Consider the following 16,687-nt stretch of genomic DNA (forward strand, 5'->3'; position numbering starts at 1 on the left):
CCTTTTTGCTCATCTTGGAGAGCACATCAAAGCTTTAAAGATGTATGAAAAAACCTTGCAAGGTAACCCTGATGTACCCGGCATGACTTATTCCTTCAACTCAGAGCTATTGTTACTGAGCTGAAGAAAGGTCAGGCCTTGCTGTGCTTGTTTAATAGGCCTCAAGTTGTTTCTGGGGTTTTTTGTTTTGTTAAGGATAGAAGTTTCTTTTTCTTTTTTTTTTTTTTTACATCTTTATTGGAATATAACTGCTTTACAATGATAGAAATTTCTTTAACCAGTGTTTCCAAACTCTCTTTCATCCCAGACTCCCTTCAATAAACATAAAGCTCTCATACTCTTCTTTAATGTTACTTATCCATCAGAGTAAATAACTGGACTCAAAACAAACCAGAAGGATAAACGGCTGCTCTGTCTTCATGCTCCATCCCCATTGTTAGGGCGCCGTGTCAGTTTCTGCCAGTGTATGGAATCTGGAGGTTGATTCGTCATTTTCTCGTGGTGTATACTGAGAAAGAGTCAAACAGAAAATGGAAACAAATCAGTCTAGAAATACAACAGGAATGCAGTAGGACCCAGCAGGCCATGCTGTCCCAGCAGGACATCAAATCCCGGGCCTTGAGACCAGACTCCGACTCCTCAGACGGGTTTCCTCTTCTGTAGAAGGTGCTACGGTGGTTGCATCAGACTCAAGCACCTTGTTGCCGGCAAAGAAATGAGGCCCACCTATTTGTCACCTCATTTCAGGATGAGAATTTATGAAATTGCTCACGCCCATTTATGAACTGCTACCTCTGAAATACCCCAGATGGTCATTTTAGAGGCCAAAAGGTAGTGACAAACGTCTGTTAAGTAAAGTAGGCAGTCTTGTTAGAAATAGGTATGTTTTTCCATTGGGTTCAATGTGGCTACTTCCGTTTTTATTGTTAAATATAAGTTCTATAAACATTTTCGTTCTTCCTGAGTTTGCTGTGATGCAGAAAAGCTCGCTTAGCCTCTTGCTAGGTCATTGCTTTCACAAAATTATTCCTGATACAAAAATGTTATTCTGTAAATAAGCGCTGGTTAAACATATAAATGAATCTTTAAGCTTCTGTCCCGTTCAAAATTTTATGATGCTTTATCTAGAATTCAGAATTTCAGGGTTGATGTAGAGGTGGGTTCTTTTGGAAGCTGGTTTTCTTCCAGACTGGACGTAACTTTTGTGTTTCTTCTCTTGGTATTAAGAAGTGTTGTAGTGCAGCAGAAATGCACCAGTGGACCAAGTTTATCTACATGTTGTGGTTTCCACCACTCGGAAGCTTTAGGTGACGAGTACTTACAACATTAAGAGCTAGTTCTGAAACATCATCTGTACAATTTTTAAAAGTATTTGGAGGCATCTCCTTCTCAGCAGAAGCTTACTTTTTTTCTTCTGGTTTTAGGTGATTAGTGCATGTAAGTTATACACGTTAGTTTTCCTTTAGTTAAAAAAAAACTGTATGTGTAGCACATATAGTTTGATCACTTTTTAATTTTAAATTTAAACTAACTAACATTAAGACGCAACACAGAAAATAGATTCCAACTCTGCTGCCGACGGGCTGCTTAGCTTATGCGAGTACGTGATCACTGCTGGGCTAAAAAGTGAAGGCTAGGTGGAAATATGTAGGATGGGATAAAGATTCTGGGACAAAGGCAGGTTGGGGGCCTGGGTCTCCTGCTGAGGAAGCCCAGTTCTCCCTCCATCTGCCTTCCTCTTCCTTTCCTCTGGGCTGTGGGGGACCAGCTTGCCTTCACATCCACCTGTTGCTTCCAGCCAGTGATTCTGGTCCATCCGGTGATGAGGGCCAGCTCCCGCCTGCTCTGTTGGTCTCTAAGCAAGCACGCTTCTCTTTTGATGTTTTCTAATAGTTTTTTCTGCTAGCAGGGAAGGAGAGACAGACCTTTTCATTCAGGCCTCCATGTGCTGAAGTGTTAGTCCAGTATTAATCAATATGTTGAGAATGACAGAATAAAAGATGACACTGTTGAGAAAATGCTGTATATATATTTCAGTGAATAAATGGATAGGCACCTCCATTTATCTTTGTGATTCCTTCTACTAGTGGCAGCTTTGAGATGTAATTTATAAAAATTATAAAATTCCCTTACTTAATTAGTATGCTGTCTTTATTAAAGGTAAATATTATTTTTAAAGGTAAAGACAACCCTCATTCTGAAAAAGAGGAAATTCATGCATTTGTTTCATACCCTTATACATGGCTGATTACAAATTTAATTTCATGCCAACTTGCTTGAATAGACAATCTAAGTTTGAGGGATTGGAACGGCTGTAGTATTCAATCCAAAGTATCTTATAGATACCATTACCACAGCTTTAATGTCCTTCGCACTTTATTGCTCGGAGGATACAATTATAAAGAAATACTCTGCCTTGTGGCTTTTATGTTGCATGTTGGCATTCAGATCACAAAAGCCTCTTTGGTTCATTTTGAAACTTTGAGGGAAATGATACCTGTATGATTTAAAGTTTAAGTTTAATTGCCTTCTGCAAATTGCTTTTGGAAGTATAGGTAGTCAAAAAGTAAAAGTAGTTTTAAATTTCAGAGGCAGAGAATAGCATAATCACTTTTTTAAATGTAGAGGTTTTATTCAAAATAGATTCTCTTGGGGACTTCCCTGGCAGTCCAGTGGTTAAGACTCCATGTTTCCACTGCAGGGGACGCGGGTTCGATCCCTGGTTAGGGAACTAAGATCCCACATGCTGCGTGACACGGCCAGAAAAAAAAAAAAAAAAAAGATTCTCTCAGAGCAGGAAAGTTAGAATGCCTTTGTACAATATTTTGCATGCTCTTTTCTTTATTGCGTGAAAGCCATATAATCCCAACCTCCATCTCTATTTCTTATTTATGAATATAATGACTTACTGAAAATTTGTCACAAATTTCATATGCCTCCTGAAAGGCAATGTCGAGTTTTAGGTTAAAATTATGAAAGATGTTGTGAGGCCATTTGAGCGATTTAAAATAATAATAATAATAATAAAGGCAATCTATACAGGGAAAGAACTTAAATGCACACATAGATGTGGCATCAGCTCCTTGAGGTGAGCACCTGCTACATCATGCAGGAAAGTGAGGAGTGCATTACTGGTGATGCAGACTGCTGTAGAAATAGATGTTGCCTGAAGTTTTTCACTTGGTAGTGTTACTAGTCTGTTAACATTGGAAGGACTTAGGTGACTTGTTCTAAACGTTCGCCTGGTGCGTGGGAGCAGGCTTTAATAAATCCAACCCCAGAATTTTAGAAGCACCTCTAGCTGAAATCTGGGCCTCCCACCCAGACTTAATACAACGACAGAAGTAAAACCATATCTATTTGAAGTGTTTAGGACCATGACTAATCTAATATGAGGCTCTGAAAAGCCAAGAATTGCCACTGGAATTTCAGTTTCTACTCACGTAACACATAATTTAATGGTTCATACTTAGTTTCCAGAAATAGCCCAGACAGCTTAGTGAGTCCAAGTGGTTAGAGAGTGGTTTTAAACTTTATTGTACATTCCCATCACCTAGAGTGCTGCCTAAAATGTAAATTCCTGGGCACCACCCCCTGGAAAGCTGATTCCATGAGCCTAGGAATCTGCATTTTACCCAGGTAACCCAGGGGATTCTGAGGAAAGTGGTTTAGTGACAACCTTTTGGGAAACACTGGTGCAGGAGGTGTATACCCAGCAGGGCCTGCTTCGTGGGTATATTACCGGTGCATCGTACAGGCCCCTTACTCAGAAAGGCCGTGTAGCTGGCTTAACGCTCTTCCATGACCTTCTTAAAATTCTTAATTTCTGAACGAGGTTGTTCATTTTCCCCTGCATTTTCATTTTCCCCCGGGCCCTGCAAATTGTGTGGCCAATTCTCTATGCGAGCTTTTATTATGTATTACTGGAATTGTGTTTCTTGATCCTCATGGGTTGCAATAATTCAATAATGATTTTTTTTTTTTTTACCTGTCTGTATTAGGCTGTAAATGCCAAGGCCACTAAGCTTTAGAAGTGAATGAGCATCATTCATTATAGAACATACAATTGGAAATCCTAAGAATGTGATTTTTTCCCCAAGGAAATTAAATTTTTATTCCTAGTCTTGAACATAGAAACCTATGTTTGTGTTATCCTAATACACTATGATCTTTTTCTCCTAGGATGGTACAAAACAGAAAAGAGAGCGGAAAAAGACGGTCTCCTTCAGCAGTATGCCCACGGAGAAAAAGATTAGCAGTGCAAGTGATTGTATCAATTCCATGGTGGAGGGTTCGGAACTCAAAAAGGTTCGCTCCAACTCTAGAATTTACCACAGGTATTTTTTACTGGACGCTGACATGCAGAGCCTGAGGTGGGAGCCATCCAAGAAGGATTCTGAGAAAGCCAAGATTGATATTAAATCCATCAAGGAAGTGAGAACAGGAAAAAATACAGACATATTCCGCAGCAATGGCATTTCTGACCAGATATCTGAAGACTGTGCATTCTCAGTCATCTACGGAGAGAATTACGAGTCACTTGATTTGGTTGCCAACTCCGCAGATGTTGCGAACATCTGGGTCACGGGACTGCGGTACCTAATTTCTTATGGGAAACATACGCTCGATATGTTAGAGAGTAGCCAAGACAACATGAGGACTTCTTGGGTCTCACAAATGTTTAGTGAAATTGATGTAGATAACCTGGGACATATAACTCTGTGCAGCGCCGTGCAGTGTATCAGAAATCTCAATCCTGGTTTAAAAACGAGCAAAATTGAGCTTAAGTTCAAAGAATTGCACAAGTCCAAGGACAAAGCTGGTACTGAAGTCACAAAGGAGGAATTTGTTGAGGTTTTCCACGAGCTTTGTACTAGACCTGAAATTTATTTCCTTTTAGTTCAGTTCTCAAGCAATAAAGAATTCCTTGATACCAAGGACCTTATGATGTTTCTGGAGGCAGAGCAGGGTGTGGCACATATAAATGAGGAAATAAGCCTGGAAATTATTCACAAATATGAGCCATCCAAAGAGGGTCAGGAAAAGGGCTGGCTGTCCATAGACGGGTTCACTAATTACCTTGTGTCCTCTGACTGTTATATATTTGATCCAGAGCATAAGAAGGTCTGTCAGGACATGAAGCAACCCTTGTCTCATTACTTTATAAACTCATCTCATAATACGTACTTAATAGAGGATCAGTTCCGAGGTCCCTCTGATATCACAGGATACATCCGAGCTCTTAAAATGGGTTGCCGGAGTGTTGAATTGGATGTATGGGACGGGCCGGATAATGAACCTGTGATTTACACAGGCCACACCATGACCTCGCAGATCGTCTTCCGCAGCGTCATTGATATTATTAACAAGTATGCATTCTTTGCTTCAGAGTACCCTCTCATCCTGTGTTTGGAAAATCACTGTTCTATTAAACAACAGAAGGTCATGGTTCAACACATGAAGAAAATTTTAGGAGACAAGCTCTACACAACCTCACCCAGTGCTGAGGAATCCTACCTGCCATCCCCAGATGTCCTGAAAGGGAAGATACTCATTAAGGCAAAGAAGCTGTCTTCCAACTGCTCTGGAGTAGAGGGCGATGTTACTGATGAGGATGAAGGGGCAGAGATGTCTCAGAGGATGGGCAAGGAGAACGCAGAGCTGCCCAACCACGTGCCTGCCAAGCGCTTCCAGCTCTGCAAAGAGCTGTCCGAGCTGGTGAGCATCTGCAAGTCGGTGCAGTTCAAAGAGTTCCAGGTGTCCTTTCAGGTTCAGAAGTACTGGGAAGTCTGCTCGTTCAACGAAGTGCTTGCCAGCAAATACGCCAACGAGAATGCAGGGGACTTTGTCAATTATAACAAGCGCTTTCTCGCCAGGGTTTTTCCCAGCCCCATGAGAATTGACTCCAGCAACATGAACCCTCAAGATTTTTGGAAATGTGGTTGTCAGATCGTGGCCATGAACTTTCAGACCCCAGGACTGATGATGGACCTGAACATCGGCTGGTTTAGGCAGAACGGGAACTGCGGCTACGTGCTGCGGCCGGCCATCATGAGGGAGGAGGTCTCCTTCTTCAGCGCCAACACCAAAGACTCCGTCCCAGGAGTCTCACCCCAGCTCCTTCACATCAAGATCATCAGCGGGCAGAACTTCCCCAAACCCAAAGGATCGGGTGCTAAAGGCGACGTGGTGGACCCTTACGTCTACGTTGAGATCCACGGGATCCCCGCTGACTGTGCAGAACAGAGGACAAAAACAGTGCACCAGAACGGAGACGCTCCCATCTTCGACGAAAGCTTTGAGTTCCAGATCAACCTGCCCGAACTGGCCATGGTGCGCTTTGTGGTCCTGGACGACGACTACATCGGGGATGAGTTCATCGGCCAGTACACGATTCCCTTCGAGTGTCTGCAGACGGGCTACCGCCACGTGCCGCTGCAGTCGCTCACCGGCGAGGTCCTTGCCCACGCTTCTCTGTTCGTGCACGTGGCCATCACGAACCGGAGAGGAGGCGGGAAGCCTCACAAGAGGGGCCTCTCTGTGAGAAAAGGGAAGAAGTCCAGGGAATATGCGTCCCTGAGAACACTGTGGATTAAAACTGTGGACGAGGTCTTCAAGAATGCCCAGTCCCCAATTCGGGACGCCACCGACCTGAGAGAGAACATGCAGGTACGGCGCGGGGGCTTGTGTGCGCCTGCGCGCGGGCTGGTGTGCGACTACGCGCGGTGTAAGAGGCTTTTGGAGGGTTTCTTTAAATAGTCGTATTTCCCATCTTAAATACTTTGTAAATTCCCATCGCTTGTAAGAATGTTTACCACTGATCTCATTTTTTTTATCATGTGAATTTCCAAAACGGCAGCTGGTATTGAACACACTCTGTGGGAATGAGACAGCCTTGCTGCTGAGTCCACCACACCCGACCTGGTCCCTGTTAATCAATAGGGAACAGTCCCCCGTCTTCTCTAAAAGCGCACATGGGAATCTCTGGTATTTCTGAATATTCCTTAGCTGGAACACACTGACATCAAGCCCATCAAACTAGAGGGACACGTTCCGGTCCTTTCTTGTGGGGCCGTCATGCTGCGGGAATGGTGAGCCTGTAAACAGCCCGTGGGTTTATGTATTGAGCCTGCTCTTGACTCTGCAGCGCAGCTCTCTAATTGTGTAAGTAAAAGACACGTGACACCTGTATTTATTAGATGTCTGAGATGATAATTACCTCTGAACCGCGTAGTGGCGAAAAGCAATCAGTCAGGGTTAGGTATGTAATTAAGGGTTGTCCACGTGTCTAGCAGGATACTGGGACTACCAGTGATGCAGAACGAGGCTGCGAGGGCTACCTCACACACACACCTACCCCAGCCCATCCCAGTGTGTGATGGGTCACCGCTCAGTGTGTTTAAAAACGATAAAAAAAGATACACACACACACACACACACACACACACGTGTATATATATATAATCTTTATAACTATTATGAGCAGAATGCCAGCAGCAAGTAAAATTAAAAGACCTTCCCACAATGGAGACCTTTTGTTTTATTTCTTGTCTCATAGTAAATGTGGAGGGTGTCTCCCTATCTCTGAGGGTGCCATGGTTGGTGGACCTCGGCTCTGAGCAGGCCGCACGTCCCTGCCCTACGGCAGCTGTCATGCGCAGGAAGCCGAGCGCCGTCCTTCCAGGGCCGCGTGTCTGTTCTGAACCCACACTGCAGTCGGCGCTGTGTGATGCGCCTGCCACACCCGGGCGGTCGGGCCAGGGATGCAGCAGGAAACAGCAGACTTTAGTTGGGGCTGGGCAGCAGATGATAAACAAATAGGACAACGGCAGGTGAAGAAGAAGTAACTGGGGAGTGTGATGGTGTGACTGGGGGCCCCCCTTAGAGCTCTCAGTAAGGATTTATTGTTATGAGCAGTCAACATCCAAGTGATTTTGGACAAAATGATACACAGCTTGATGCCCATATTTAAAGCAATATTAATAAAAAGAAAATGTTTAAATTTAAAACCAACGTGCTGCTCATTTCCAAGGACGGGGGTGTTTGAGAACAGAAGGCACAGGGCTTGGGGGGCCCAGATCCCTCCCCTATGGCCGCCATGCTCAGCCCAGGTCAGGACCCAGGTGTGCCTGGGGTGACTCATTTTTCGGTTGGAATGTACCTGTTCTGGCAGCACAGTGATTAAGAGCAGAGGCCTCATCCTCGGCAGACTTCAGGTAAAATCCTGACCCCTTCACCTGCTAGCTGTGTGACCTCAGACAAAGAACAGAGACAGGCCACAGCTGAGGCTCGGGCCCAGCGTGGCTGGTTGAGAGGATCAGATGGGGTCATGTATATTACCTGTGCCTTGCACACAGTGCTCAGAGAACACCGACTCGTGGCTTTTTACAGTATGGAAGGGTTTCCTTTAATGGGGATTTTAATGGCACCTCTGGTGATTAGAAAAAAAGAGCATTGAGAACAGGAGAAGCAGCATGGAGACGGGGCTAGGGGAAGGGAAGGCTGTGGTACCGGGCAGGAAGGTCTCCCACCGGGCACATCTCCACGGAAACTGCAGCATCCTCCAAGTTCCTTTAGCTTTGGAACCAGCTGGTATGAACAGGTGAGAGAGACTCAAGTTTCTATCTTGCAAATATTCCTCTTTTTTTTTTTTTTTTTTTTGGATGGCTGGCATATTTGATAGTTATTTTAAGCCTGATTTTTTTTTTTCTGAATCTTTACCTTTTTGAATGCAGAAGCCTTCTTTTTGGTTTGTTCATAATTACATATCAGCATTAGCACTGCTGTGAACTTTGATCTGAAAAGTAGCTTTGCCCTTCGAAAGAATTTAACTTATTTGCCTTTTCCGTACTTTTGATAAATTGGTATTACAAATATCTATAACTATGTTTACTTTGGAAAGTAGCCATTTTTCCCAGGATAAGATAATCATTAACCATGTCTGTCATAACACTGCTAGTAACTGTTGTACCGGGCAGTCCAAGGATAACCAAGTATATTGAGTATAACATCCCCGAGAAATTAAAACCCTGGTGAATTACAAAGCGCCTTCTTCTTTCCATTGAGCAGAATGCAGTGGTGTCCTTCAAGGAGCTGTGTGGCCTCTCCTCCGTAGCCAACCTCATGCAGTGCATGCTGGCGGTGTCTCCCCGCTTCCTGGGACCTGATAACACGCCCCTGGTGGTCCTGAATCTCAGCGAGCAGTATCCCACCATGGAGTTGCAGGGAATCGTGCCCGAGGTTCTGAAAAAGATCGTAACAACTTACGACATGGTGAGTGGCTCTTTGCACTTTTATGGAGCCCAGGGGAGAGAGGTGTCTTAGGACAGTACCCCGACATGCTTAGGAGCTCTTGCTGAGGTGTGCTTTCCTAGTTCAGGCTTCCTTTACCTGTGCTGGAAAAGTTATTCCCCTGACCTTGCTGTATTTGAAAGACTTTAGTGTTTTGTTGTTGCTAGTTTAGAAAGCAGGATTCAGACAGCTTTTCAAGAATGTATCTGAATTGACTTCTAAAGCATACCCTATTTTCCACATATATATAGGAGGGAATTTTTTTAACCTTTCCCTGCAATCAGCCATTGAGTCACTCATTTTTATTTTGTTTTCAAACTGGTAAAGGTGAGAAATTTAGTTTTTTTTCCAAAAATACACTTTAAATACCACCAGGGGCAGGTGCTTCCACTACATGACTCTATAGCGTGCAAAGTTTTCCTTCCTTATAGCAGCTGCTCTGTGACGCCTGTGATTGGTAATCAGCTTAGCGTTAATGAGGAATCCTCAGGACACCTAGAATATTGCATTTTTGCCCTTAAGGTCTATCTTGCGTTTTCCTAATTGCTTCCTGCTCTCGCTGTACTTTTTGATTTATCGTAACCCTGAGGGATGAGTTAGTGAACAACACCGTTTCAAGCTCGCAGTGTAGCTGAAGTTGTCAAAACGCCAGTGAGCACCGCAGGTCCTCCCCTGCGGTCAGGGTTAAGGGTGGTGCTGGACACTCCCCTCCCAGATGGGCGAGGCTGTCAGCCTGTACCGGCCGGGTGCTCAGAGGTAAGAGGCCTCACCCACCACCTCCTCCACACGAGAAGCAGGAGCTCAGACCACAAAACTCAAGGCTGCTTCTCAGGTAGCCTGCTGTGGTCTAAGACAAATCAGGAGTGGCATTGTAAACCTTACAGAAATATATTTCTTTTACTTTTCTGTAAGTTGACCTGAAAGCTGCAATTCAGAGGGATTTATACAATTTCCAGGAAAGAAAAAAATGCTTTAGGTCAGCGTTTCCCACAGTGTCTGCTGAGGAACCTTGGTTTCTTAGGATATTAATAAGTGTCACATGGGAGAAAGGGTTCCGTGTTGAAATAATTTAGGGAAATACTGGTTTGAGCAAAATTAATCAGATATCTTCACTGCAGGACTGTGTGGGGCCTTTTGTTTGCTGGCAGTGGCTTTCCAAAGGGTGATGCCCTATTTGACAAATTGTCTGGACCAGGGGGTACTATTTCCAAAAACAAAAGTTTGGAAGGATTTTTGTTCTTAATCTTCTTCACGTCTTAGCCTTGTTCACCCAAATCTTTGGGTGCATAAGACCTGGAAGTCCAAGTCAGAAGCATGCAGCATTTTTTTTTTCCTTTTGCTCTTTCTTTCCCCCAGTTTTATTGAGAAATAATTGACGCTCACGTATAAGTTTAAGGCGTACAGCATGATGGTTTCATTTATGCATATTGTGAAATGATTACCACAGTGGGTTCAGCTGACATCCATCTTCTCATATAAAAAGAAGGAAGAAGAGAGGAAAGGAAAAAAAATTTTCTTGTGATAAGAGGTCTTAGGATTTATTTTCTTAAGTTTTCTGTGTATCAGTCATCATGGTATATATTACATTCCTAGGACTTATTTATCTTATAACTGGAAATGTCTACCTTTTGACCACCTTCCTTCAGTTCTCACTGTCTGCACCCTTCACCTCTGGTAACCACAAATCTGATCTCTTTTTCTATGAGTTTGGTTTTTTGTTTTTGTTTTGTTTTGTTTTAGTTTCCACATATAAGTGGGTCATACAGTAATGAGTCTTTCTCTGACTCATTACACTTAGCATAGTACCTTCAGGGTTCATCTGTGTTGTAGCAAATGGTAGGATCTCCTCATATTTTAATATATATATATATTTATATCTCACAACTTCTTTATCCATCCATAGACATTTAGGTTGTTTCCATGTCTTGGCTATTGTAAATAATGCTGCTATGAACATGGGGGTGCGTGTATCTTTTTGAGTTAGTGTTTTTTTTTTACCTTAGGATATATTCTGAAAAGTGGAATTGCTGCATCATATGGTAGTCCTGTTTTTAACTCTTTGAGGATCTTCCATGCTGTTTTCCCTAGTAGCTATACAAATTTACATTCCCACCAATAATAAGAGTGCAGTATTTTAAACAGCTTATCAATTCATTACCTTAAGAAAAAGTGGCATTTGATCTTTTTCCTAAGTTCCAATGCAATAACCACACGTTGTAGCAGGTGCTTATTATTCCCTGCTCTTTCCAGCTTAGAGTTCACAGTGATGTAAGATAAATAAGGATGGAACACTGGGCACTGCAGGCAAACTGCAGGGAGTGACAGTCACCCTTCAGAAAGAGGGACGGCCAGGGGCAAATGCGTCTGTAAACATGGGCTGGGGGAGCACTGTGCTGGGTGCTGGAGGGGCCACAGGCATGAGCATAAGGGGTCCCTGTCCTCAGGGAGCCATCCAGTCTGCTAGGATGGCAGCTGGGGAACAAAACAAAGCAGCTTATGCTGAGATTCCTTTGGGGGGAAAAGATGGAAAGACAGGAAAAAGAGGTTAAATGGAAAAGTCTGAAGAGCTCTTGCATGCTGTGCCTCAGGCTACCTAGTTGGTTTCATGAGAAGAAGTCCAAAGAAGTGGCTGATGTTTGTAAATGCTTTTTAAACTTAAGCCACAAATAAAATCGTTAGACATTTTGCAGACCCACGTCATTGACCAACATCTAAGATGACTTACCGGCTCAGGTGTGTTACTGGTCACGCAGTGACATTTCTTCATGGTAACCTTTTTAACAGGACCTTCCTGAGAGTGGGATGTGGTGCCCCAGGGAGGTGTTAACTGGAAGGGTCGGTACCCAGGCGCTAGTCCAGGCTGAGCCCACAGCGGGAGTGGGACCATAGCTGGGTGGACACAGTGCCCACCATATCACTTCCCCCGCCCCTTCCTCTCCCTGGGCTGGCAGATGATAACATTTACTATGTAACTCTTATCTACATATAACTTTATAATTGTGTTGTTGTAGAAATGATAAGACAGTTGGCTTGCTTAAGTTTTTAAAGTTGTGAAATTAGTCTTACAGAAGGTCCGATTGACATAGCTGGGCTGCGTCATACCCCTAGCTTTATTGATTTGCTCTCTTTTTCATTCCACCTGCTAAGCTAAGCTACAAAGTACTTAAAATTAAATTCAAATGTTTATAATTTGCATTTTAAAGGTTGTCATATTGCTACAGCAATATTATAGCTCTTGTAATATTTTATAGTCCATTTATTAGTGACTTAATTATTTCTCACCTTCTGACAATTAATTTATTAAAGCTAGCTAAAGAATAGATGAAATACTGATGGGAAATGTCATAAGGTCCTGGATAGCCTTTATTTTTGTAACGTTTGTTATGTTGAGCTTAACCCAAAATTAGCCTTAGAAATAAGATCTTATTTCATTTCACTGACTTCCCATTTACAGTTTGCAGACTCCAAATGAGAAGTAAGCGTAGTTTGAGAAATCCACCCCTCCCCACAAAGTCCTGTGTTGCTGCGAGTCTGCACTGCTGAAGTTGCCCTCCAGTGAGGACAGGATTGCGGTATCTCCTAAGAGTGTACAGATATGTATTTATGCTGTCAAGAGTGTGACTATTTTTCTGTCTAAACTCTTATTAATAAACGAGTTGTAGCTGAAATATGCCAGTGTCTTTGTGGAAAAGGAGAGTGCAGGGAAGGAGCTGATTGTGGAAATGCGGACACTGTGTAAGGTGGTGTGGAGGCTAGGAAAGAGGGCCCACACTCAGGGTGGCCTGCAGCCCCATTTGCCTGGGACAGACCCTGCTTGTACACCTGTTGTCCCAGCATAATTATTAATAGTTCTCCCTTTAACCCTTAAAAGTGTCCCTGTTTAGATAATTAGTTGTGTGGTCACCCTGCCCACGGCCCCTAGATTGTCCTAATGGCTCTTGTGATCCCACCAACGAACAGGTCTTCAGAGCGGCCCAAATTGTGGTTTTTTGCCCTATTTGTCGTCCCTCCTTGGATCCCGGAAGTGGTGAGGTTTGAGGCTGGGACGTTGCTCAGGAAGGCGGGTGTCAAAGCCACCCGGGAGCAGAGGAAGAAAAACACAGACACCTTCTTAGATCAGGCAGATGTGGGAGAACTAGGGAGGGACCGGTCTGGAGAGTGGGAGTGACTGTGTGGTCACACAAGGGAGGCTTTTCTTCCCTGGAGGCGTTCACAGTTTAGTGGAAGAGATGAAACGTATCCAGAGATAGTGAGAGGATAGATGATAGATAGATGTGTTAAAATATGTAAACAGGGCTTCCCTGGTGATGCAGTGGTTGAGAGTCCGCCTGCCGATGCGGGGGACACGGGTTCATGCCCCGGTCCGGGAAGATCCCACATGCCGCAGAGCGGCTGGGCCCATGAGCCATGGCTGCTGAGCCTGCGCATCTGGAGCCTGTGCTCCGCAACGGGAGAGGTCACAACAGTGAGAGGCCCACGTACCGCAAAAAAAAAAAAAAATATATATATATATATATATATATATATATATATATATGTAAACAGATTATTTGGATGTTCATGGGAGAGAACGGTCAGTTTCAAGTTTAGGAATTAGGAAGACTTCAAGGAAACACTGGCCTCTGACCCTTAAGAACAACTCAGATTTCAGCAGGTGAAGAAAAGGAGACTGTTGCAGGCTGGGTTCACAGGGTGAAACACTCTCAGAAATGGGAAGCATGTGTTCTAGGAAATTCAACGTGGACTGTGGGAGTTCTTGCACATCTTTGAGCAGCAAAGAGCCATGCTCAGAATTAAGATTATGGACTGTGGGAGGGTAGGGGTGAAAAAGAACTCAGAGGCCGCCTGCTGAGCGTTTTTATTTTGCAGATGAGAAAATGGAAACCGAGTGGTGCATCAAATTAATGGCAGAACCATTAATGGTTCTGATGGCAGGTTTAGAACCTGACTCGTCTCTTTGTCCAGTTTTTGCCCTGCAGTCCAGATCAGGAAGATGAGCCATGTGCGGTGTGTGGATGACTGACGAATCTGCCCATAAAGCCCAGATAGCGCCAATAATCATGATCTGACGTTGTTCATGTGGGGCCCTTGAAGTGCCAGGTACCTTATTTCTGATTCTTGCTCCCCCACAAAGGTGGAGAAGAATTCGTCTTGCATACTTTGGCGTATGTTAAGAGGCAGATCCGATGAGCTTAAAATAAGGAAGACTGTATTCAACAGATTGAGTTCCACTCAACGGAATCTGATTATCAGTACCTGAATATATCTTTTGTATTATTACTTCAGGAAACAGAAAATTTAAGTGTTTTACTTGAAAGCGTGTGTCAGTGAACTTGAATGCATCCACTGTTGAGAATCAGATATCACAGTTGAGCTCGTTCTCTCACGTGTTTAAAGGCTGGTTTGGAGAAGATAAGGATTACGTAACCTGAGTAAGAGATTCTGGTGAGTGAGCGGGTCCCCTCTCCGTAACACACAGTGCTTCTGGGATGATCTGCCAGGAGGCTTCAGGACCACTTCAGGCTTCCCCTCTCCCATCATCATCATCTTTTTATACGAAAGTGGTTTTTACCACCCTTTTTAATGTTGATGAAAGTAACGATTCAGCTCTCCAGCTATCTTTGCTTATTAGTTTCAGATGTACCATCTGCTTTACGCTTAAATTGTTTTAAATGTTATGAGATCTGTGCTAACAAATAGAGACCAAGATGTTGACATTCTTCCTTGACTGAGAGAAAACACTGGGAGTTTAAATATTTTGTGGAGTGTTACATAAAAAGAAAGTTCTCTTTAAAATTTTTTCATTGGACTTTGAGGGCAGTATTCTCGGTGAAAGAAGCCAGACGCAGAAAGACAAGCCCTGCGGGATTCCACTTAAATGAGGTATCTAAGATAGTCAGATTCATAAAATCAAAGACTGGACTGGGAGTTACCAGGCGCTGGAGATAGGACGTTATTAATCAACAGGCATGAAGTTTCAGGTAAGTAAGGTGGAGGAGTTCTAGAGACCCGTGTACAGTAGCACCTTGTACCTCTAGTCAACAGTAACGCATTGTACAGGTAAGCATTTGTTCAGAGGGGTAGATCTCCTGTTAAGTGTCCTTATCACATAAATATGTTTTAAAGAAAAAAAGTCTTTTTCCTTGGTTTTGCTTACAATTTTTCTGCACTATGGAATATGCTTCAGTCATTGTAAGTAAATTGACAATGAAGTCACAGGGAATGAAAAGGAGAGAAGAGGAAAAAGGAAAGAAAAGGATGCCCAGCTCTGTCACAGAGAGCACGGCTGTTCACATACACAGGCGCGGACTCTCGCGCAGCCGTAGCTGCTCGGAGGTTACCCATGCATTCATTCCTGTCATTGCCGTTCCTCTGTCTCTGCTTTCTATCTGAAATTAATTTGTTTCCATCTTTTACAGCTTCACAAAAATCTTGATTTTAATTGCCTTCACACTTAATTAAGAAAGCACTCTCTGAGGAATCCGTTTATCCAGTAGAGAACAGTAGTTTTTAGTGTTTAAAAAAAAAGGAACAAGATGCTTTGTCTAGGAGCATGTTATTTGCTTGCTGTGAATATTTTTATATAAGTTACTAGATCGTCCCTTCTACCTCATGGCTTTAAATATTTCTTAAATAAAACAAGGTCCTTTAAATAAAATATGTGAAACGAAGGGTTTTTTTCTTACACAGATATGTTGGCAGTCGGCATGCAGCATCAGGAGTGCTCTGCCCTATGTTGTTGGTATGGGTTCCTGTATTTTCTCTGGCCACTGCTTAATGCAGGGAGGAGAGAAATCACACTTCATAATTGATGGAGTCTGCCCATCTGGACCAAGCAGAGATCATCTGTAATAAGATTATTATTGAGTCCCATCTCCTCTGTGGCTGCTTTTATCACTCTCCTGCCTCAGAACTTGACATTAAAAGCATCTTTTAATTGGAGGTGTCAACTCTCCCAATTTTTATAACTGTAGAAAAATAGAGTATTATGCCTTGGGATAAGACTGAGCTACAAAAAGGGGGAAAAAAAGACAGATTAGGGAAAGGTGAATGTACCCTGCTACAGGGGGAAGAGCAGAAACCCAAAGCCTCTAGTTTCATTCAGTGACAGGGGAGGTCCAGCCGGTGACGTTTCCAAAACGGTTTCTCTGGCATCATCAAAACCATACAGCTGACCCACTTCAGAGCGACTGCCAACCCCACGGGAAGGGAAAAGTAATGTTTACAGGATGGAATGTGATGATGGTATCACTCGTATCATCAGATCAGCTGTAGAGGCTGCCACTCAGCCACCAGAAGCAGGGAGATTGAGAAACTTAGGGGAGATGGTGCTTCACGGTGTGATATGGTGGTGATTGCACGACTGTATCTTGCATCCGCTTTTCATGTTTTACAT

At 43.4% G+C, this 16,687-nt stretch overlaps 1 protein-coding gene across 1 annotated transcript in view; it reads left to right on the forward strand.

Annotated features, from left to right (window-relative positions):
• PLCL2 (phospholipase C like 2) overlaps positions 1–16,687 on the forward strand; it is a 194,274-nt gene that overhangs the window by 105,545 nt on the left and 72,042 nt on the right. The window contains exons 2-3 of the mRNA XM_082840367.1: positions 4,183–6,669; positions 9,070–9,273. Of these exons, the coding sequence (XP_082696493.1) occupies positions 4,183–6,669; positions 9,070–9,273 (2,691 nt within the window). The remainder of the gene's footprint in view (positions 1–4,182; positions 6,670–9,069; positions 9,274–16,687) is intronic.

Source organism: Leucopleurus acutus (assembly GCF_964270905.1).
Source record: "Leucopleurus acutus genome assembly, chromosome: 5".
Lineage (NCBI taxonomy): Eukaryota > Metazoa > Chordata > Mammalia > Artiodactyla > Delphinidae > Leucopleurus > Leucopleurus acutus.